At 35.0% G+C, this 24,791-nt stretch overlaps 1 protein-coding gene across 1 annotated transcript in view; it reads right to left on the bottom strand.

The window, feature by feature from the left end:
- Positions 1–24,791, bottom strand: part of ROBO2 (roundabout guidance receptor 2) — a gene marked incomplete at both ends in the record, with an annotated part of 445,132 nt that overhangs the window by 81,332 nt on the left and 339,009 nt on the right. The window contains 6 exons of the mRNA XM_079549526.1: positions 3,631–3,797; positions 5,467–5,632; positions 6,151–6,232; positions 10,711–10,916; positions 17,005–17,176; positions 22,222–22,346. Of these exons, the coding sequence (XP_079405652.1) occupies positions 3,631–3,797; positions 5,467–5,632; positions 6,151–6,232; positions 10,711–10,916; positions 17,005–17,176; positions 22,222–22,346 (918 nt within the window). The remainder of the gene's footprint in view (positions 1–3,630; positions 3,798–5,466; positions 5,633–6,150; positions 6,233–10,710; positions 10,917–17,004; positions 17,177–22,221; positions 22,347–24,791) is intronic.

Raw genomic sequence — 24,791 nt, 5'->3', positions numbered from 1 at the left:
ATATAAAGTATGTATCAGAAAATGAAGGAGATGTACAATGTGAATATCTTCAGTATGTCTTTTTAGTGAGAATTCTTAGATATCACCATTTTTTGTTACACTGCATCAAAAAGAGAATGTTGGTCTAAAACTGTTCATTAGCCAATACTTCCCTGCATCTCCCTTCCCTTTACTCCAGACAGAGATAAAGGTAATTTCTAGGAGACAATGAAGTTTGGACACATTCAGTGGCTCCTTCAAAGATCTTACAATGCCATTCCTGTCATTGTTCATACTACTTGTCCATCTGTAAATAGATATTCCTAAGTAGATATACATGTATTGATTATTTCTGTTTCAATTTGTTGTTAATTTGTCCAGAAAGATACAAGCACAGATTTTATTCTAAAAAGTCTGATACATTATAGCCAGGCCTGCCTACACATTTGTGAATTCTGCTTGGTTTTCTCATGGGACTCATTAGCCAAAACCACTTTCCGTCTTTTTGGATCAATCAAATGTACTCAGAGAAGAACAAACACACTTAAAAGTCCTCTTTTTCCCCTTTGATGGTCTTAGGGTATGTGTGTATGTTGTATTTGACTTCTTCTTTCTTTTTAATCTAAATATTATTGAGAAGAAATAATAATGCTTTTAGAACTTAAGCACTTAAATATGACAACAATATCTGAATCACAGGCCTTCAGATTTTGAAATAAGCTTGATTCTGGTAATCAATACCTCAACTTCATAATCCTGGATTTTATGGGTTCAGAGCTACCAATAAACAATAGAAACACATACTTCTACTGATACTCAAATGCAGATGGTTCCATGGGTCTCCAAAAGGAATATAAACAAAAAATAGTTGTCAACAAGAGTGAAGGAGCTTATCTAGCAAATCATGTCTATTCAAAGTCACTAACAAATAGAGAGATTCAATAAAACAGTTCTAAGACAGCAACTCAGACTGGTTTGCAGAACATTCATTTACACTACTATTCATAGAATCTGTGATCCTCGATAAAAATTTACATATATCTATCAGTGCCTATATTTGAAGTTATATTATGCTGTAGTATACAACTGGCCAAATACTTACATTCCCTTAGTGAATAAGTCATTTCTACATAGTGTTTCTTTATGAAATATATTTTATCATAGAAAGAAGTACGTAGAACTCAAGGGAATAACATGGATTAATATCAGTAAGAAATTAATGTAAGATGTACGTGTGGAATTCTGTTTATTCATATGTACATTTGGAAACACATATATACATGATGGTCACGGTGCAGTGTCATAGAATGAAATATTCACATTACTAGAGACTCCTAGTGGGAAAGTTGACCTACCCATAAGCAAATGTTGGCATAATAAAATCATGACTCATGGAAAAGCAGCTCAAAAAAGATATCCTAATCAAAATTAAGAGATCTCTAAAATTAAATTGGTGGTATATTTTCTCTAAGTTCACTTTTACAGCTTCCAGTGAACTTTCTACTAGTAGATAGTAATTTAAATTGCAAGGATACAATTATACATAGTTTCATACATGATTTTACATAGTTTCCTTGAAGTGCTTTTTAATATATGATCTGGTCTGCTAATAATCCAACCAATAAGTCAAATCTTTTCCTACAGCAATTACTGATTTCTTTGTCCTTATTTGACAGAAGTCATTCAAGGTAAGCCTTTTGAAAGCCCCTTACTGTCAACTTGTAGTTCACTGATGAAAATATGCATAAAATTATACTACTTGCCTTTTGCTATGCTTATTACCAGGAAATAAAATGCCAGATATTAAAGCTGCAAAAGACACCTGTTGCAAATTAGTATTATATAGTATGGTTATAGCTGCTTCTCTCTTCTTCAGTGGTCGCTGTGAACAGGCTTTCCTGCATGTATCAGCTTCCTCTGTCAGCCCGAATTGAATTCAGGCATAATTAGAAATCACATCAAAACATTATGCTAATTTTCAATTGATTTTATGATTTAATTTCATTAAACTGGAGGTTACCAAAGAAGCTATAAATCCTGTACATGTTTCAGTGTGCTTGACTGCTAAACAGCTTCTGGAAATGGAAGCTGCAACACATGCTGTAGCTAATTAAAAGACATGTTTTTACTGAAATCAAATTGCTTGTCAGTATGTCAGATAAAAAGTCTTCACTTGACATTCAAATGCCAAATAAAGTTGTATTTTTAACTAAGTGATAAGTTATTCAGACTAAAGGCTGGTGCAAAGAAAAACATAAGTCTTCTTATCACAACAGGAGAGTAAGAAAGAAGAAAAGTTGCAATACTCAATGGACAGTGAAGCCATGAAATCCCTCCTCAACTTATTCCTTCAGCTTTTCAAAAAACGGCTCTTTCTCCTTTTACAATAATGATTTGTATTTATTATTGCTATTAATATTTTGAGGAGGATATAATATATTATGGGATATATTATAATATATATATATATAATATTATATATATATAGGAGGATATATAATAATATATTAAGGACAGATTTGTTCAGGAATAGACTGGAATGAGAGGCTGGATCTAGTGGCTATGTGATAAAGCAATACCACCCTATTCATTTCCTTTTTTCCATTCAGGACCTACAATGAACATAGTTCCAATTACACATGCTGGAGACTGACCCAGGATGCACAGGCACTCCCACGCAGTTTTCGAACTTCTGTAAACAGGGATAGATAATCTCAATGTAAATTAACTGTGAGAGGAGCTATTACTTTGAAAATGAAGAAATCGTGATTTAAAAAAGATGATTAATTCCTGTACCTCAATATGCTTAATGCAAAAGTACATTCTTGAATGAAGTACTGAAGCAATATGTTCTTAAAGCCAAAAAAAAACATGCTGTGAAGTGAAATTTGCTTGTGGCAGCTGTACACATTTACAGCAGAGTATAACATGAGCAGATTTTATAGTCATCAAACAGTCCTGAAACAAGAGATGGAGGATCACAGCTATCAATTGTATCAGTAGCCTACAAATAAGGGATTTCCTTTCAGTCTTCCCTCCGGGTTTATTATACAGTGAATTATGAATGTAAAAATTCAGAAATGTTGATATAAATTGAAAGTCTATACATAGCTCAGAATAGCTTCGAAATACTCTCCATCATACAGATGCCTTAATTTATATGAATAACCTGCACAAATGTTGGAGTAGATTTACCAATATGCTATGGACATTTTTTGCATTTCTTTATGTATTAATTAGTATTAATACTAATGCAAAACAAGGCGTTTTGCCTGTCTGGCTTTTGTCCTTATTATGACAGTGTATCTCTGCTAGATAATGGAGATGAATTAAGGATTGAAAATAGAAAGTAAGGATACAACAGAAGAGGGCATGTTCAGAAAAGTTTGAGTGCCATCAAGAAGCATACCAACAATCTACAACCTGCAAATTAAAAATATGCCAAGGCACTGGAGAGCTCAACTATCCTTAGCTTTCTCCTAAATTCCAGATTAATAAAGCAATCATTGGACTGTCTTTATTAGTTAAGTTGTATTCAAGATTCCTTCAGTCAGAGTGATAACATAAAATGGACAAACCTAATGGTCAATTTTCAGTTTCTTTTTTTTTTAATTTTAGCTCAAGCATGTAAGCCATAATAATTACTCTTACCTTGTGTTCGGACAGGATCTGACATAGGGCTGGGATCACTCAGACCTTGTGAATTGATAGCTCTCACCATAAACAGGTAGATTGTATTGGGACGCAGTCCTCTCACAGTGTAGAGAGTGGTCTTCACGTGGTTAGCCACTGTTTGCCAACTATTGCTCACAGATTGACTGCAATAAGAAAATGTTGAAGATTATAGACTAACACATAAGAAAACAAGGAAATAAAAGGGAATCTGCAGGGAAAAAAAATAGTAAGAACAAGACAAAGATAAGATTTTATAGTTTTAGTTAACAAAAAACTTATAAAAAAATCACAGAGCTTTCAAAAGTATTTCTCCTTTCACTAAAAGCAAAAGCTTTTTCTATCACTCTAGCAAACACCTGCAAAAGGAAAGTGTGGAAAGCAGCAAAGGAAATTTGAATGATAAATAGGCCAATCTTAAACATAAACCTTAGAAAAGAAAAATACGTTAAAAGAATAAATTTCTATGTTGTTAAGTAAATTATGTCAACAGCTGTCATTAGAAAAAAAAATGCTTGCACTACATTCATACTCAAAGTTAACAAAGAATCTTCTGAAAAAAAGCTTGTAAATTAAGAAAACTATATGAATATTTTTTATGTCACTACATTTTCATTTGAATGGTAATATAGTTAGATTACAATCCACCATATGAAGACATTTCAGCTGTAATTGTTAAAACTGCTTTTAATAAAAATCCTTGGCTCCTGTAAAACTTTTTGATGGCATGCCATAAAAGCTTATACAAGGTGAAATATCACAAAAGTTTATAGACAAATTTGACTTTATTCTGCTTTTTTGTACAGAATTGACCAAAAAATGTAACATCTTAAAGGAAAAAAAAAAAGAAACTGCTATTTCCATTTTGTTTCTATTGTTTCATTCATTTCATGCATTAAGAAAAGTACAAGTCCCAGAACAAAATCAGCAATCAGCAATCCACAATAATTGGATTTTGTATATTAATGTATGCAGATAAAACATTATCACTATAATGTTTTAAATTTGTAAGCATATAATTTGATAAATTCCTGCTAGAATATTAATTAAAAGATAAACTATTATTATTGGTCATTTTTTGAATATGTTGATGCAGAAAAGCATGTAAGAAAGTGCACACTCATGCAGAATACTACTCTTGTAATACACATGAGGGATACAACTCATGCTTAAACAAACTTGCTGAATTGGGGCCCAGGAGTTCTTTCCTACAACGCATTAAGTGCTGCTGTGTGGAATAAAATAGCTGGATCCTCTTCAACTTCAGGCTGCATGATGAAATCCTGAATTATGAACACCAGCCTTTTCAGTTAAAAGTTTTATTCCATCTAAAACAGTTAAATGCAGAATTTTAAAGTTCTTTAACTATTTAATGGTGCTGTTTTAACAAGAACAGGAGAAGAAAAACACAGACTGATTTAAAGGTTGCCCATTAGTTTTCAGTTTGTTTGCATTACAACAGTCTAAGTAACTCAAGCCCAAATTTTTTGAAATACAACATTCCCAGGGTGATCATTAGAACTAAGAAAATAGTAACAAATAGTGAGTACATTGTCCATTTATGTTTCTACTGACCTGAAGAAAAAGTTAAATGCTTCACTACTTCACAACTTAAGAAAATGTGATGACATATTAAAAAACAAAACAAAACACTTAAAATGTAAGAATCAGTGCCTGCCATTGGAGCTAAATCTTTTACTGAACTTTTAGTGATAAATGTAGAAACCAGAAGAACACCACAATACCAGAACAGCTGGTACTAGGATTTAAGCAAAATTAGACAGGAAGGAAATTAAAGTAGAATAATTCACATACCTAAAAGCTTCAATGATATATGCACTAGCTGGTAGGCTTCCAGGGGTCCCTGGTTGCCAGGACAGGGTGACACTGTTCTTAGTTACATCAGTGACCTGAGGTTTGGATGGTGGCCCAGGAAGGTCATTTATGTCATAACTTTTACTGACTGTTGCTCCACCCAACTCTGCAAGGAGCAAATGTAAAATAATTACTTTTTGTTGTCAATTAGGTAGTTTGACCGAAGTAGAAGGTTAAAAGGAAAAGCATGCCAAATATCTGCATAATCAGCTAAATCAGTGCTTTTAATTTGTTAAGAATTAAGTCAACTATTGCATTATCAGGTATATTTTTTTAGAAAGAACTATCATTCTCTACATACACATTCTAGGAAAAAAACCCCACAAAACTCAAAAGTTTATATAAAAAAAAGAAAAAAGAAGTAACAGAAAAAACATGTTCTGTTCATATTTACATAAAATGTCAGAACATCAACTACTAGAAGTCTGACAAAATTCCTATATGCAGATCAATTCCAGTGGTAGCAATGAAGTCTGAGACGTGAAGAAACAAATCCTTCCCACTTAAAACCTTCTCTATTTCACACCTAGCATTTCTACAAGACACTATTTGACTCATAAGGCTCTATTTTACACTATACTTTCATTTTGTGCTATCTGAAAATGGCCTCTGCATATTGCTTACCTGTCACATCCAGAACAGCACTCCATGATGTTTCCCCACTTGAACTTGTTGCAACACAAGTGTAAGTTCCAGTATCAGACAGCTAGACATTAAGAACATGTAAAGCAAGTTTTACCTTTCGGAATCATATGACAGAATTTATTCTAATTTTTTTTCCTATATATTTATTGAAAAGAAAGACTTATTTTACACTTTACAACAGCCTAGAAGGCACCAGATATTTAAAAATAATAATTTAATGGTGGCTTACTTTTAGAGGACTAAAATAAGATTATTTGTTTTTAATACTTTTCTAATTTTAATTTTCATATTCTTAATTGTATCAGTGAAGTATGTAAATGCTACAGAAAAAACGTTTCAGACAGTGTCAATCTTTTTATTGTTAAAAAATCCAGTTGAAATCAGCAAACAATACGACAACAATTTTTCCTTAGACTATGAAAGCTCACAGTTCATTATTCCACGATGACAGAGAGATACTCTCAGGAAGTGGAATAGTCTCAGGAAGGCTATTCCATCATCTTATGGTTTTATGACAGATGAAGACATATTTATACAGGTCATCAACACATATGTACATTGTTTCTAAGATCTTAACAAGGGTTATCTCTACACACAGTCCTCCAAGCAATTTTAAAACCGTACTGTTAAACCAGATCATACACCATGCTTACCTTTCTTCTGTAGCACATGAAATTTTATTTCAGTCTTGCAAAGCAGTTTGGTAGCTAAACACTCTAAATTGTGATTCCTATGTCAGTTCATATAGTCCAAATTTATTTTTGGAAAGATTTTTAAATTATGCCATCAATATTAATCTCATTATTGTTCTTATAAATTGTTGTTTTACTGGAAAATTTGCCAGGTATTTTACTATTCCTTACTTTGATTTAAAGTAAAGATTTATGTGACAAGAATTAGAGAAGACAACAAGTGGATGGAAAACTGTGACTTTGCAAAGTACAGAACATCCAGAAGAGTTGTCCTACCACTATGTATAAAGAATGGTAATCTGGAGATTGAAGAAGAGGGAAAATGCTGAGTCTAGTGATAAAGGAGAAGAATTACATTCACCATCAGTTGATTTAATGAAAGTAGGGCCACATTCAAGAAGGTTTATGGGACTTTAAGGGATTATAATTTGTGATCTGGAAAACACAGGTTGGAACTATAACAAATGGTCATACACAACTCTTTGAAAAGAGTGTAAAAACGAATTAGTGAGATGTTCCTTAGATTATTGTTTACACATAATTTAATTGATTTTTAAGTATGTACTGTTAGAATTTTGTTGGCATTTTCTTCCAATAGATTGGGACTATGCCATTCTTAGGGGAAGAAAGCAACCAGTTAATGACAGTTTATCAAAAAAAGCATAACTTGAATTCTGCCACGAAATATAAGGAATACTTAAACTCCTCTGTCAGTGTCTCAGAGATTCAAAATACAGAGATCATAGAATAATAGAATGGTTTGGGTTGGAAAGCACCTTTAAGGTCAATCTAGTTCCAACCTCCCTGCTATAGGAAGGGACATCTCCCATTAGACCAGGTTGCTAACAGCCCCATTCAGCCTAGCCTTGAATGCTTCCAGGGAGGGGGCACCCACAACCTCACTGGGCAATCTGTTTCAGCATCTCAAAACCCTCACAGTAAAGAATGTTCCTAATATCTAGTCTAAATCTATGCTCTTCCAGCTTAAAGACATTTCCCCTCATCCTATCACTATGTGCCCTTATAAAAAGGCCCTCCCCAGCTTTCCTGCAGGCCTCCTTCTGATATTGGAAGGCCGTCATAAGGTCCTCAAGGAGCCTTTCCTTTTCCAGGCTGAAGAGCCTCAACTCTCTCAGCATGTCCTCATTGATGAGTGTTCTAGCCCTCTGATCACCTTTGTGGCCCTCCTCTGGACCTGCTAACTAAATGAGAAAGACTCTTGAAAAGAGGCAGATTTCTGGAGGAGGGAGCCTTATAGCATTCTGAAGTACTGTATTCTGTTTTGCTTCTGAGTTTTTGTGAAATCTACGATTCTTCATTATGAGATAATTGAGGATGCTGTGGTTCTCAACTTCATTTGTGTCCCACCATGACAGACAGTGTATGGCATGTTCAATGAAGTATGTGGTATACACAACAGACTAACTTGCAGAAGGCAAATTCAACATACAAAGCAAGCTGGAAGTATGGTGAATTACCTAACTTCCAGACTGCAGACAGATTAGATACAGACATATTCTATTGATAATTCAATTATTTATACTTTTTTTTGGTGCTTTAGTGGAGAAAAAAAAAAAACAACAGGGAAGGTCAATGGAAAAGTGTTGCTATTCAGTATAATAGTTTTCTTCCTTAGTTAAAGCAGACATTTAAATCTGGCATAGTACATTTTTACATATCAGAAGGAAGATTTTCACCAGTCTTGGCCTTGACCTGTCTAAAATGGTACTGAGTGAATGACATAAGCAGGTTTCTAGTTATCCTCCAGGGTAACTGGATGATTGACTCATTATAAAAACCTCTGGGTTTACATTAATGATTGCTGCTCTTGGTTCACTATGATTGCTGCAGACTATTGAATAATTTGATTTACATACATAAAGAGATTAGTTACATAGCAGAAGAGGATAATCTCAGAGGCTTAAATAGTAGAGGCTCATGTTAACCCATATCTCTATTTCTTTCACATTGATTATCAATTGATAATGATTAATAATTTTGAGGGGAGGAGATAAGTGAGGACTAAGGCTTGAGGATGAAGGTGATAAATGTTATTCTGAACATAGGCATGTAAATGTACTTGAGCTATTCTTGGGCATATTTGGGGGATTTTTTTGTCCTTAGGAAGTGTTGACAGTTCTTGCTGTAGTACATCTGAAAGAAAAGTTAAACACTCCTGATTTATATCTATATTTAATTCACAAAAATTGCAACCTACAGGAGAATTTTTTTTTTTTTTTTTTAATAGAATTGTGTAGTTTTGGCTGGTAAGTTTGGCTTGAGCAGTGTACATTACTGTTATCAGGGGGTTTACAAGAAGTGTCCTTCTGAGCCTTTAAGGAAAATCAGTTACTAGTGAATGAGCCACTTACGGATCAATAAAAGCTTCATGTCTTTCAAAACCACACTCACTGCTAATATTGTTTCCTTTTATCCTTGCAAGCAATTTTTTTCATTTCGTTTACAGACACTGTGCATCTATCAGCAAAATAAATGCACTGGCACGATTCAGACCCTATTTTGTTATTTGTGTAGCTGCATGCAGACAGGTATCCCAGGAGCTTCTGCCTCATGGACACTCCACAGCAGCCCATCATCGATGCCTGAAAATTTGTTTGAAATCACTAAGCTTCCACCTTTAATTGCTGTTTTCTAACACTACTGGGGAATCTGGAGAATTCAAGCGCACTCTTTAATCCATCTCTACAGGAAAAATGCATTAACCTTCATGGCCTAAACCTGCCTTCAGCCCAGGGAGGAAGGATAAATTGTTTACTCAAGGAAAGCTAGTATAAATTTTTTAATAAATTCCATTTTGTTCCAAGGAGGTTAACAATTCATCTACAATCACTGATGAGATGGCACCAGAAAACAAAACTGCTGGTTACCTTGTCCCTAACAGCTACATTTATGGAAATTTTTTTGGATGACAAATCCATGTTCAGAAATTTATGTTGATTAAATTAAAAGGCTGCTGAAATTGTCTGTAAGTTCTTAACAAGTAAAGACATTATCTTAGTATTTTTCTAGACATACGCTTCTTCACATACACACAGAAAAGTGCAACATCTATTTAAACAGGTAAAAAAATAAAAACCCAAAGAAAGATTAGTGATACAGTGTTTGTCAACAAAGTCTGGTGTTATGCTATCTAGAATACTGCAAGATTTCTTTGTTGTACCTTCAAAGTATAATATTATCATATGTATCAAAATGTAAATATTTTGATAGGCACTTCATTTTGAACAGAAATTCTTCTGCATATGACTGCATGTACGTTACAGTATGAATTGTCATCTCCCATCCATAGCCTTATGAAATATTTGCAGCTAACATAACATCAGAATTCATCAGCGCAACTCAAGACTGCCAAGACTCAATGATGGAGAAAGAGCATGGCAAAAGTCTTGATGGACTCCCTTGCTAGCACACCGGCTCCCTGGAAATAATGTTCAGGTGTTGAAAATGAATGACTCTAACTTTTAATAGAGTCAAAAGACCAATGGCTTCAGGGTAAGACTATCTGAAAGATAACCAGGTCCTGTCATCTTACATGTCTACCCACCTGCCACTCATGCTTTATTGCAACATAAATAATTCTATTTTCAAAGGATTTCTAGTAGTAGTATATGTTGTTAAGTTGGCTCTTCTTTTTTCCCCTTACTACCACAATGACAAAGTACAAAATAATAAGATTTGTCCTTGGTAAATGTTGCATGGTAAAGGAGACAACTAAGTTGACTTTGAAGTCAGAAGACAGCAAGATAGTAGAGCTGCCTAAGGCGCACTACCAGCTTCATATTAGCCACATACTACTTGTAGCATTTGCTTTGTTATTGTTACTCACCCGCAGAGTTTTAATCTGAAGGGTTCCCTGATCCTGTATGGAAGTTCGAGGGTCTCTGCCCAGAAAAGTGAAGCCTTCTTTTAACCAACTGATAACAGGAAGCGGGTCACCAGTAGCCTTGCACTTCAGCAGAGCTGTCCCATCCACTGCCAATGTCTGATTGACAGGCCCCTGGAGGATGATGGGTGGAGGTCTATCTGTCAAGACTGAACAACGACACATATATTGGCATTTGTGACTTTGACAGTGCTGTGCTACATTTAGTCCTTTGCTTGATCTTGTACCACTTTCAACAGATTGGTTTATGTTAGCCTCAACAGGGCTATGAACATTATTTTTGCAAGACTCACAGATACATTTTGATATTTGTTCGGTATATTTGAAAACAGTTTTTGTATGGGCCCATTTTGCTACTGTAAGACAACACTTACATATATAAAAGTCTGCTAGCAAAGATCCTCAGATCCATTTGATTAAGACACAGTGACAATAAAGACTTAGAAAAGAACTATGCTGCATTTCTTATTTCATTCAATTTAGGAAAGCACTTACATTACATGTTTGAAAAAGCACAGGATTAAATCTCAGATCAAAATGTTTTTAATGACTTATCACATTTAAGGTCTACAAGAGAAAATCTGTCCAAGTTCAAAGTGAAACACTGTATGAATTTTAGCACAGGTACCAACCATATTCCTCATTCATTCACAACTTGTGAGTAGTCCATAGCAAAAATACCTAAGAGCGTTAGAAACATTTAGTGCTACTTAAATGATGACTCTTTCCAGTGGAAAATATTTCAGACTTAATCAAGCCATTTAACAGAGTGCTTATCAGTTCATCTCGTCACCTTTTAAAGCAATGAACTCTGTTATTTTTTTCCTAATAATTTACATTTGCATGCTTGAAATGCTCCATAAGGAATTCTGTAACTAGTGAATTAGTGCATGACTGCATACAAGCCTCATTCCATGGTCAGTGGGATATCTTAAAGATGAGGTAAAATGCTCACGTTCGCTTTTCTTGAAAGAATAATTTTTCATAAATTATTATGCTGTTTATGTACAATTATGTTGTATTCTCACAGTCAACTGCTAAACAAAGTATAACTCCGTGTTAATAAATAATGTATTTACACAAAATGAATGTGAAATGTTTGAATCGTAAAAGTAAAAAATGTTATAAAATCTGTACAAGAGAATCCAGCATCCAATTTTTATATATTTACTTGCCACATTGCTGCTTTTGTAATCTTTGAACAATCTCACAGTACTAAGTATGACATTAAATATTGTAATAGACAGGATTAGCTCCTAGATGGCGTAAAAATCAGACTGCTTCCACTAGTGTCAATTGAGTTTTAATCTTTTATTCTGAGAATCTGGATCATTATATTCCACAATGTCCTACTCTAACAATGAAGTGAAAATAACCTATTTGAAGAAATATGCTTTCTATTGTATTTGAGCTGTTTGAGATGCAAACCTCTAGAACCTTCAGTAGATTCAAAGTATTTTTGTTATACTGTTTAATAAACAGGAAATGTTAAGATTATGTTGGTGGCACATTTTGTAATTATAATAATTGGTTATAAAACAAAAGATACAATGGATTGAATTATAGAAATTAGCAAGACTTGGAGTGTGAGTTTATCACATTTGTTGGAATTTAAACAAAAAAATCCAATGTCAATTCAGATTTTTATTAGCCCAAGAACTTGGAACCTATTTTGAAAATTCTAAAATAATACCAGCTGACATTAGAGATAGGAAATGAAAAGATAGAATGCAATGCATTTTCATCTTGATATCCAAGTTTGATCTCATTAAGGTTCCTTATGATCACACAGTTCAGTTACTTAGTGAAACAAAAGTCCATCTCAGTTTATATGCACTCAAGCTCTAGGTATGCTGGCAGCGAATTCAAACTAAAATTTAAATTTAATGTACAGCAACTCCCACTTTTCTAGCTAGTAAAAAAATTAAGGAAAAAAACACCTTATTTTTCTAACTTTTCAATTGTTACTTCCTGCATCTAATTGCCTTTCATCTATGTAGCAACGTAAGTATTTTCAAAACCTACAGCATTTCAGATATTGTTCTTTGGCATGCAATTATTATTATTATTATTATTTTTTTTTTTTTTTACAGCTCTAATGAGGAGCTCATAATCTTTTAAATAGCTTTGATCAATAATGTAATTGAAAGTCTCCTGGCCAGAAGGAATCTTCATTTTCAAGGGTGTTATGGGTGAAAGACCACTACAGGTTTCCATGACACTAAGGCTAAAGGTTAAATGAACACTTAGGGTTTCCACTGATCTGTGAATGACTATATTGTCTTCACAAGTCTGACTTGTAAATCTTCTCTAAAATGTGTGTATATGTGCTTGCATTCCTACTACATAGGTGTCACCCAAAGTAAGGACACAGAACTCAGAGGTTTAGAAAGATATTGTAATAAGCATCCTTAAGAACAAAAAAAATAATGAAAAATCTTCGCAAAAGGGTAGGATTTTTTTTAGTTTCTTTTACACTTTTGATTTTTTTATTTTACTTTTTTTTTTTTTCTCCTGCTATGAAACATTTGTATCCATTTCACAAAAGATTTTGTAGGACAAAATCATATTTGCAAAAAAAAACTTGAAGTAACCTCAAAATTAATTTCATTCAAAAACAACAACAAAGAACAACAACAAAAAACCATTTTGAAGCTATCTTCCAGCAGCCATATATTCACATGTTCTGGCAATTTAAAAAATACCAGATCGCTTTTTTTGATAAAATGGAGCTTAAATTTTGAGCAGAGTACGAAAGCAAATGTTACTTGCTAATAAACAGTGTATTCCCTATAAATGCAATTTGGATCAACTAAAATTATGTGCAAATTTAGGTGGAATTTGGTCAAATTACAAAATGAAATTAAAAACAGAGAATGACAAAGGAAAATGAGACACAACTCACAGAACACTACTATGTTAGGGCAGAGTGCTCTCCTGACAGGTGGGAAAACAGAGACCATTCCTACCATTCCTTCCTCCACCTTTTTTTTTTTTTTTTTTTTTTTTTTCAGAAGCTTCATAAGAGGACATTTGGAAGTGTCACAGTTGCTATAAAATACTTAATACTTAATATACATTTAATCAGAGATAGGAATGAAGGTGGCCAGATTTGCAGGTGGCTAAACTGTGAGTGATATCAATTACTTATTCCTATTTTCTTTTAAGAGACATACCTCAGCATATTCAATAGATCCACAGTTAAAAAGTTGCATTGCAGGCTGGGAAAAAAGGCTTAAATTTCTTTTCTAAATCATTGTTGAGCATCCTAAAACATTTCATTCTTATGCTGTCAGAGAAATCTACTGCAGGATGTTAAGCTTGATCCTCTATCCAGTCCTCATCCCAAACAGCAGCTGTTGGGTAAACTGTAGGCCCACCCTACAGCTGAGCAAACAGTTGTCAAATTTTCTATTAATATATATAAATAATGTAAATTTAAATAAAGATAGGTAGGCAGATACTGGAACTTTCTTCAAAATATTCTGTGCATGGCGGATAAATCTATGGAATAAATTAAAAATACACTTTATTCTTATCATGAATACACACATAGTTCAAGAGAAGCGCTTGCTTTATTTGCATGATATGTCATTTCAAGATTCCAATCTGCATATTCGCTTCTTGAGTTTGAAAGGAGTGCTAGGATTTGATATTGCTTTTCCAGATGTGCATTAGACAGTAGATCATATTATAGCCTTTCAAGACAATATAAGATTTGAATTTCAAATACACTATGGGCTCTTAGCACCGTCCATAATCAGCAAAATTATCACTCAACTCAGCATATTTCATCACAGCTAGTAATCTCTTCTCATGTGAACACTTGAGTTAAAAATATTTCCAGTAAAGACTTGTAAGTGCAAAAATGTAACAACTGAAACACTGCTATATATGGTATAATTAAGCACTTGTTTTTCTGCACATGACATATGTTTTCATTCTGTATTGGAACTTCAATTGGATCTAAATTACCCTGGATCAAACAAAAATGTGTTCAAAATGAAAAAGATGGCTCGCCACTATTATTAAATCATTAACCAAACAGAAAAATTCTGGGCTATGAAGTAAAACCGGAATCCCCAGCCAAAAACTGGGACACTAATGCTTAAGTGTATAGCTAGCATGTACAGCATTTATCTTTTATCATATTTTTAAAATCAATAGATTTCCCTTCTGATAAAGATCTCTAGCTTCCATAACTTCTGCTCAACATCAACTAAAACAGATTAGTTAGACATTTATGGTTAACATCCTAGCTGAAAGCAATTAAAAAATATCTGTGATCTAATGGTACGTTCATGTATATAATCTCAGTTTCACAATATTTTTTTGGCACTTTTCTCCTGACCTTACCTGCCCTTTGACTCAAGGATGAAATGGTATTTCTACAAAGCAACCCTCCATTATTTTGTAATGATCACACTGACAGTAAGTTCTGGGAAGCATTTGAAGAACACAGGCCTTGTATTCCTTCAGCAGCAGAGCTCAGCAAAGGAGAGAGCATGTCACATTAAATCAGAACTAATTATGATTAAGCTTGCATTTTAGCATGGACACCATTATGAGCTTTCTGTTAACTTTTTAAGTAAACTAATTAAAATTCCAAACAGGTCAGGCAGGATTTCTTTTTTTTTATCTCATACAAGAAATAGATAAAGATGGACCACAGGTTTTGGCTGTCAAAAGGGAGAATTTTCATCACTGATATCCTTGAACCTGATTTGATCCTCTCGGCCCATGTTGCAGTAAATCTGTACAGCATCAGCAGGTGCAACCATTAACAGCTCAGTGCCCTTCTAGCCAATGTTTGCATGTTCTATTTATTCCAATCACACTCACGGCACTGAATCAGGCAGTGCTATGGACAGATATTAAAAAATACTGCCTTTCCATTAATTTTAAATGACCTTTTAATCTACATTTAAATTTGAATTGAATGAAAATGCATCATTTTGTCATAGATCATGACAGAAAGGACTTAAAGAGATTGCAGAGCGAAGGTTAGCCTTTAGTCTCTAGAAACTGCTTTAGCAAAAAGCAATATGCTTGTAAAGATGCAAGGATAAGGCAGAAATTATCTCCCCTTGTCATAAAAATATAGACAGCTTTTGGAAAACAAAGAAAAGGCATCAAATTAATGCTCAGACCTCTATAACATGTGCCTGAACCTCTCTACCTGTCATTTGTGATGAATATGCTCTTATGAAAAGTCAGATTATTCAGAATTAGACATCTTTTCAAACTTTCATGGTGCAGGCAGGTCTCTAAGGGAACCATAAAAGTAGACCTCTGCATATAACAACAGTTTTAATGGCAAAAATTCATCAAAGTCTGTCAGGAGAAATTTAATGATTCCGTTAAGATAAGGAATAATGATGCAAGGGAATGCCATGGTCTCCTAGCGTTAGAGGAATTCTCTTGCTGTTAACATTAAAGGATGTAAACTGCCTTCTAGCCACAATAAGAAGAAGAGGGGTATCAACAGGATTTCTGACGCATGTAAAGGGTTGATGTTTGTACACAGACCAAGGTAAACTTCAAGGCATGATAAGATTCAAGTCCAAAATTCTGAAAGTGAAAGCATCATCAGATCATGCAGCACTTTTCCTTTCTTGCCAACTCTACTCTGCCAGTGTATTTAAATAACTCTTTACACATCTAACTGTACTGAAAAACTGTCAGAACACAGCACTGAGGAAGTAAAGTACCTTTGTGCCTTTTTCAGATGTAAACTAAAAGGCTACAGTACATAGCTGTTATATTTTAACAGTACTCCAGTAAATTCAAGGCAACTGTGTTCATTTAAATTGAGCTAAGAATATTTCCAAAAAAGTTGCCTAACATAATACTGAAGGCTGGGACCAAGACAGGTACTTAGACTTGTTTATTTCTGCACCCCAGCCCATTATTTTAGTAATAAAACTATTAATTCTTCATAATCTTTTTGCAGTCCTACTTTAGCTCTAGAGAACTGAGCAGCTTCCCTTCTTCCCAACCCTATTCTAAGTTGCTTTGTCCTTTGTTTGGACTATTAAGAATTGTGTGCAAAATGCAAACTACATGTCAGTCTCTTTTTGATGCTGTAGAGAACTGTGCAGAGATTCTTGCAGTATGTTTTGTAGAAATTCACCTGTTTATTTTTATGAATTAAGTGACCTCTCTGCTTTTTTTTTTTTTTACACAACTTTTATAGTACTTCTGACAGAAGAAAAAAACGGAATTTCTATAGCTTACCATCAGTAACCTCCAGCTGAGCCTTTGCTAAAATGCTTCCAGCAACTGTCAGTGCTTGACAAATGTAGTAGCCTGCATCAGACCGTTGAATGTTGGTAATAGTGAGGTCTCCAGTTGGTGATACTGAGTATCTGCTGTTGGGTTGGAGAGGCTGGTTTGGGAAGAGCAGATTCTGCAAAGACAATTCATCTTACATCAGTTCAAAATACAACAGCATCTCTTTTTTTTTATCAATTAAAGACATGTTGATTTTTTCCTTAAAATCACAGAATCACAGAATTGTAGGGGTTGGAAGGGACCTCCAGAGATCATCGAGTCCAAACCCCCTGCCAAAGCAGGTTCCATACACCAGGTCACACAGGTAGGCATCCAGGCAGGTCTTGAACATCTCCAGAGAAGGAGACTCCACCACCTCCCTGGGCAGCCTGTTCCAGTGCTCCGTCACCCTCACTGTAAAGAAGTTCTTGCGCACATTGGTGCGGAACTTCCTATGCTGCAGTTTCTGGCCATTTCCCCTTGTCCTGTCTCCACACACTGCTGAAAAAAGTCTGGACTCGCCATTCAGCCCCCCACACCTTAGATATTTATAGACCTGGATCAGATCCCCTCTCAGTCTTCTTTTCTCAAGGCTGAACAGACCCAGTTCACTCAGCCCTTCCTCATAGGAGAGATGCTCCAGGCCCTTCACCATCTCTGTGGCCCTCCGCTGGACTCTTTCCAAGAGATCCCTGTCTTTTTTGTACTGGGGAGCCCAGAACTGGACGCAGTACTCCAGATGAGGTCTCACCAGGGCAGAGTAGAGGGGGAGGATCACCTGCCTCGACCTGCTGGCCAGGGATATAAATCTCTTTATATCAATCAAAAGAAAAATTAAGTGTGGATGATTTTGAAATGAATATACAGAGCTAGCTCTTCCTGCTTTGCAGTTCAAATCATAAACAGCCTTTTCATAATACACAATGGTGTTTTCTAGCTGGCAATTTAGGCAAAATCACACTTGAGTGATCTGTACTTGTTATACATTTATCATCATTCTGAATTAATAATTTTAATAATACACTTAGCTGGCTATCATACCAGGGGGATATAATACTGCAGTAAACATTATAGAACTAGCAAAAATAATTGAGCAAAGGGAACTAAGGGGTAGTGTTTGGCAGTGAATATGTTCTGGGCAAAGTAGAAAGTAAGAGCATGGCACAGAAGTAAAGCTGGGAAGATAAAAAACAGATCATAAAGTAGGAGAAGCTTTATGATCAGAGGATGACAGAGCTTAAAGGAGATGCAAAAGGAAATTCAAACTGAGATATACTAAAGCAGGAAAACTGCATGGAGCCTTGAGGGTGAAGAAGAAGGGCATAAATCTGATGTAGAAATTGTCAAGAAAAAAAAAAAAATATATATATATATATATATATATATATATATATATAGGATAAGACACCAGTTAGCACAGAAGAGGGAGATTAGATTTTGCCTTTGTTGCCTTTGGGTTGGACTGGGGAAAAGAGAACTGTCAATAAGAATAACTAAAATGGACGTTACAGTCATTGAATATGATGAAGGATTGAATGAATCAATAATACAGAAAAAGACTGAAAAGGTTTCAGTGGTGAGGGTTGTGTTCACAAGGAAAAAGTTAAATTGTCTACAGCAGCTCTTTATGTAAATAGAGGATGGGAAAAGAGAGGCAATGTATGTAGAAATGTTGGTAGCATTGCCTGATATGACAAAAACAGAGGAGAAAAATTAAACAATAATAATGAATTCACAAATTCCAAACAAAAAGGCTCTGAATTTAATATCAACTCAACAAGCCTGCAATATAAAATTTGCAATTGTTGTGTCAGGAATATCTCAAAACATTGTTACCATGCTACGATAAGCTTTTAGTCACTATTGTGACTCTGTTCCTCTGCTATGTTATGACTCTCTACTAACTTTTAAGCTTATCTATATGAACTAAAAAGGAAACCTCAAAGTATAGAGTAAGATACTAAATGAATTTTCTGCACATCTGCTACTTCTGTAGTTGACCTCAATGTTTTACAACAAATTTATTAGGAACTGGCGAGCAAAAAACTTGAATTTCAAAAAATTCTGCTTTAAAGTAAAACTCACATATTTCTCTCTGATTTTAACATTAGAGATAGATCTCACACTCTAAGTATCTTTATAATTGTATTAACTTAACAGACTACTTGTTACCATATGATGAGTCTCACCCTTTGCCCCCTTTCCATTTCAATGTTCTGAGAAATTTTTCACACAAAATTTTTCCTCCAAATACAACAACCACTCAGTAAACGTCAGATTCAAATAGGGGAAAAAAAAAAAAAAAAAAAAAGTGTGAACATTCTGAAACAATTTTAGGCTGTAGGGCTAAAGGGGTCTCAAAAAAGTTGCCCGGTTTTCTAAACTGTCTTGAAACTTGCATAATGATCTGTTCCTGACATAAATACCTATATCATTACACAAGTAGCAAAAGGAAACAAAGTGAAAGATAGTGTAGGGCCAAGCTCCTAACGCTCAAGAAGAAAAAAAACCCAAATCTCCTTCATTAAAAACGTAACACTAGCCTTCTTTTTATTTTCAGCAAGGACTCGTTTATTAAGAATATTTTCTTCTGAGACATGAGTATCATATTCCAGAGAATATTCTACACTTTAGTAGGAGCTGATTAGTCTCATGAATCTTCCTTTCAAGAATCAGGTAACTTACGGGTTGCAGTTTGTCCTGTTATAGCACCAGTCCACTATTTTAATGCTTTTACAACCTCACTGGATTTAACCAGCTGCAGGTTTACTCATCTGAGCATGCTGGGTTGAAAACAGCAAAACAAGAGTCACCTTAGGTGTAAATCCAGATGTTTCTCTGGATTTATCTCAATTTAATCCAGAGAGTTTAAAGTGTACAGATGGCCTGTCCTGGCACATTCTATTGGTGAAGGGCTGTTAGACTGTGGGGAACATGCTACCAAACAAAAAGGACTAACTGTTTAGTCACAAGACAGTAGAAGAAATTACACAGGAATTCCCCTCCTTTCAAGATGGTTATGCTCAAAAACATAGTGTGAAGAAATAGATTCAGAATTAAAAATGCCCTGCCATTAGTGGGTAAGTGGGCTAACCTGACTACATAACATTACTCTAAGTGTTAAGAGCGGTGCTGCAAACTGTAGTGCTTGAGTAAAAGCAGAATTAAGCATTGAAAATCCAGGCAACAACTTTTTAACAAGTACATAAAGGTGAAAAGTCAAGCATTTTCAGTGGACAATGCTTTAATTCAGCCAAAAATCCATCATCCAGATTTTAATGAAGAAATGGAAACGCACCTATTCTTTGACGTCTCATGGCAAAATCTGCCAAGTTCTATATTGAGATGGTAATGCTAACCTGATGCTAACACTTAAATGATGCTCAATTAAGATTAACATAATGGTTATAATGAATCACTTTGAGTTATGTTTCAAGGTTTGACTACAAACCACGTAGGTATCAATTTTTATGTTGCATTTATTTGTCAAAAAAGGACTTGGGATCTGGTTCTCAATATGGTAATTAATTTTCCAGGTTTGCAATTAAACAGCTTCAACATGGTACAATCACGAGGTAATAACATTCAATTAAAGACACAAGATGCATTTTAACCTTAAAATGTTTTTACCCTTGAAGTGATATCAATGGAAGAGGATAAAATAGAGTATTAACACTTTTCAATTACACTAAATGACTTTAATCCTGCAAATGATGTTCTATTTTAATTAGAAGTTCTTCTCTTTATTACAGCATGATGGATGTCCACTCTATTAGATTCAAGTGCAACACTATAAGCTCACTTGACATAAACATTACCATGTTATTAAAATTCTGTACAAGACAGTGTTTTGAAATGTTTTCTAGCACATCAGTACTTCCCACCGTAATTTCAAGATGATATTTTACTTTCCCCTTGAAAAAATGTTCACATGACTGAAACACACAATATCATGCTTTTCCAGAATGTGATCCATAGAGGTTAGATCTAAAGTTTTGTAAATAATGAGCTGAAAGAAACACACTGAAGACTAAGCTTACACTCATATGAGATTACACTCGTAAGGTAAAAGCACTGCACCTTTGTAAGATTTGAATGCAACAGGGCACCAAATGCTGTTAGTTTTAGTCTTGTCATTCTGGCCAGTTATCTGACCTGGTGAAAAGATGAAACAAGCAGATGTTTCAAAGTTGGAAATAGGTGGTTAGGCTCATAACTCACACTTTGAGTTGTTACACAGTGCCTCTGGGTTAGAGGCACAGCTGCACTGCACAGCACAAGGTAGATACTTAGTTAATCCACATCTCACTGTATGGGAAAAAGGAGCACGGGGCTTTGGAAAAACTTATATATCAAATAGAAAAGCTACATAGACAGATGAAGTCACAACAGGCTCCATCACAAAACTGCAGAAGACATTCCTTAGATGTTCATCTATCCCTTCCAATCTTTCCTAAGGTAAAAAAGGGCAATCTGGCACATAGTTTACAACGTTGAAAGTTAACATACTAACCACACGTTAAAAGTGAGAATGCTTTACTTTTGTCCTGCCTGTGCAGCAAAGGCAGCAAAAAATATGTTGCATTCAAACATCAAGCTATGCAAGGTAGAATTGGCTGAATGCAACCCCATTAGCAACATCAGAAATTTTGCTTTCACACAGTGAAAGTAAGGATTCAGGAAAATATTTCCAAAAAAAACATTGAGAAATATCCTGAGATAATTCTACAGAAGAGAGAAGTTGAATGTTTGAAACCATTTCTGGATGTACTGTGAGAATTTGCCAATGCAAATCTGTTTGCTAGCTATGTATCTACTTCATCATGTCTAGACAAGCTTTGAATTGTAATTACTGACACTGATTACTTAAAAGTTGAGTCATACCTCTTTATTTGCTATGTTTGTCTCACCCACCTGTTTGTTGGGTGTCTCAGAATGAAGTATTTAAGATACCTACTATTGCTTTTTATATCCTTGCACGATACCGCAAATTTTACCCACTTAAATGGACTTTGTGCTTTTCACAATGCTAATATTAAAACAAAAAAGCAACAGAATGTTGGTAGAAGATAGTAGCTGTTTTAAAGACAAATTCTTTTGAAAGCTATCTTTATTAAAAAATAAACTATGTATAACTTTTCTGAAAGGCTTGAAAAATTTTATAGGGTACTTATATCTTACCTGGCTTCCTTCTTTTTGCCAAAAAACAGCTGGCTGGGGATTTCCTTTAGTTTCACAAGGAAAAGTCACCGTTCGACCCTGGGCTACAATCTGATCTCGTGGTCTCACCACAAACTGTGGGGGAGCTACAATGTAAGAGAAAAAACATAGTGCAAATTCAGGATATTTTGCAAAGGGAAAATGAAGTAGATATAAGGAAAAAGAAAACAATATGGAACACCAGATATACTAATTAGACAAAATTAATATGTCTATTTGCTAAATACATTAATAATAAAAAAGCAACATTAGAACCATCAACATTAGCATAAACTCTACAACGAACAACAATAAATGCTAAGGCTCAACAGTGTTTATGATGCTGGTCTGGATATATTCTATCTTCCATCTGAGCAAGTATCATCAGTACAATATATACTACACATAGCTTATCATTCTGCTGAAGCTATTACGTGTTGCACAGGATAAATCAGGAAATATAGACTACTTTTTTCATTCTGATCCTCTAGCTTTTCAAAAATGATTGAGAAAGGAGAGAAAGGTCTGGATGATAGCAGAAAAATAGAAGTTTAAGCACTCCCTGAGCTTCTATTAGGGACAGTGTGGTTAAGAAGGGAGTGGGAAGAAGGACTTGCTGTGAAAAGGAAGTTTGCTAAAGCATCAAAGACTTAGAAGATTTTAGCTTGTGAAAAGTCAAGAAAAAAGCAAGAGTTGCAGAGTTAGTGGCTGGAGAGAAGTGAGTAAGAAGAAATGTATTTCAGGAGCACAGGAAGATAGAAAGGAAAAGAAGAATAAGTTGAAGTTAAAATGTGAAAGAAGAATCAGGACTGGCTTTGTGTTCAAGTAGATAGCATTAATAGCATTCCAAAGTGAACAATTTTGAAAAGGAGATGTGTTTTGACTTCTCTGGGAATGCTAATGGAGTACAGTGAGTCGATGCCTGGTGGGAGCATGAAGGGTGAAAAAAGATTTTAATGTGCAGAAGAAAAGTGGGGAAGAAGCAGTGATGGAAGATCAGAGTGAAAAACAACATCAGTGACTACTCTCATGTGACAAAGTAACTTTCTGATGCAAATCTCTCAGCCTTGGTTCAACACTGTAGCTCAATGGAATTGGATATGTAAGATATATTAAAAACATAATCAGCATCTCCATATGCTCTTACCAAAAAACTTGCTGATTTTTCCAATAGGCTGAAGAAAGGGGAAAAATAATTAAAGAGGTGAATTTTTTCCATTCCACTATTGCTCTGCTGGCTGTGGAGAGAGGTGGTTTAAGGAACTACTAAGCTTTAAGTAAACAGAATTTCAGTGTTTTAGAAAACCATCTTTTCACCATTATAATTACAAACTATTTAATTAGGCACGAAGAGCAATCAAGACTCAGCTTCCGATTACACCTGCTGACAGCACAGATGCAGATCTGCTAAATGCACAGAAATGTATGCAGATCTGATTTATTTTTTTTTTTAATACACTTTGTACTTATGTGATGCAATCGATAGCACTGGTATAATGCACTCTTAAAACAAGAACTGTAAAGCACTTAATAAACATGCACCACTGTTAATTTAGAAGGCAGAAGGAGAGAACTATAAAAGGAGTCTTTCTTCCACCTCACACTCCTGAGCACAAGCTTTGGACTTTCTGGAGAGAGAAGTGTCTGCCCCTTCCTGGGGCCTCAGAAAGCATCAGTCTTCTGAAGGGTTAGGTACCCTGCTGCTGTCCATTTATACTCTTATGCTCGGAGGCTGCTATAAGGGCACAGGTGTTGCTCTGAATACTCAATCCAAAATCAGCTTGTTCTACTCCAGTCCAGCCCTGGACTATAGCATGTGTCCTGTTTTTTCCCTCACACTGTTTTATCTAGCGTATCTGTATGCAATCCTTTCAGATGTTGGAAAGTAGTAATATAGCAAACAGTATGTGTATTTGTTCATTCAATCATATGGCAAGGGAGAGAAAGATTTTTTGGTTATGAATTAGAAAACTCAATTTCTGAATGCATACCTTACGCTAAGGTATAGTTCTGATCAACCAGTTAACGAAGGTCACTGAATTGTTTCAGTGTTTGCTGCTCAGCCACAGAAGTTCATTTCCCAGGATATTAACATACAATCAATAGCAAACTCAGAGTGAAGAGCAGAAAACTTCTAACTTCTTCACTGAACAGGAACTATGCATGAGTCAGTGCAACATTATAGATGGACTCAAGATCATAATCTTCCTATTGAGGCTAAAAACAGAGTGTCAGGAATTCATCTCCACAAATTATGATAAGCATAATAAGGTATGTAAGATCACTTCACAGGCAGCCTCGGTCTACTGGTGCTAAGTGTTACAGACAGTGCTCTGAGACATCACAACAGAAGGAAGAAGGGCATGGCCTTTCCATGAGCTTATCTTTCAAATCATATAACCAATTAAATGCAGGTAGATAGGTTTAAATGTTTATCTGAAACATGGTCACACATAAGGCTGTACAGTAAGTCTATAATTCAAAGCTCTGAGTGCATGCACTTACCAGGATTTTTTGTTGTAGTAGACTTTTCAAGGACCAAATTCAGGTAA

This window comes from Tetrao urogallus (assembly GCF_951394365.1).
Source record: "Tetrao urogallus genome assembly, chromosome: 1".
Lineage (NCBI taxonomy): Eukaryota > Metazoa > Chordata > Aves > Galliformes > Phasianidae > Tetrao > Tetrao urogallus.
Note: the sequence above shows the minus strand (reverse complement) of the source record. Positions and strands in the feature narration are given on the sequence as shown.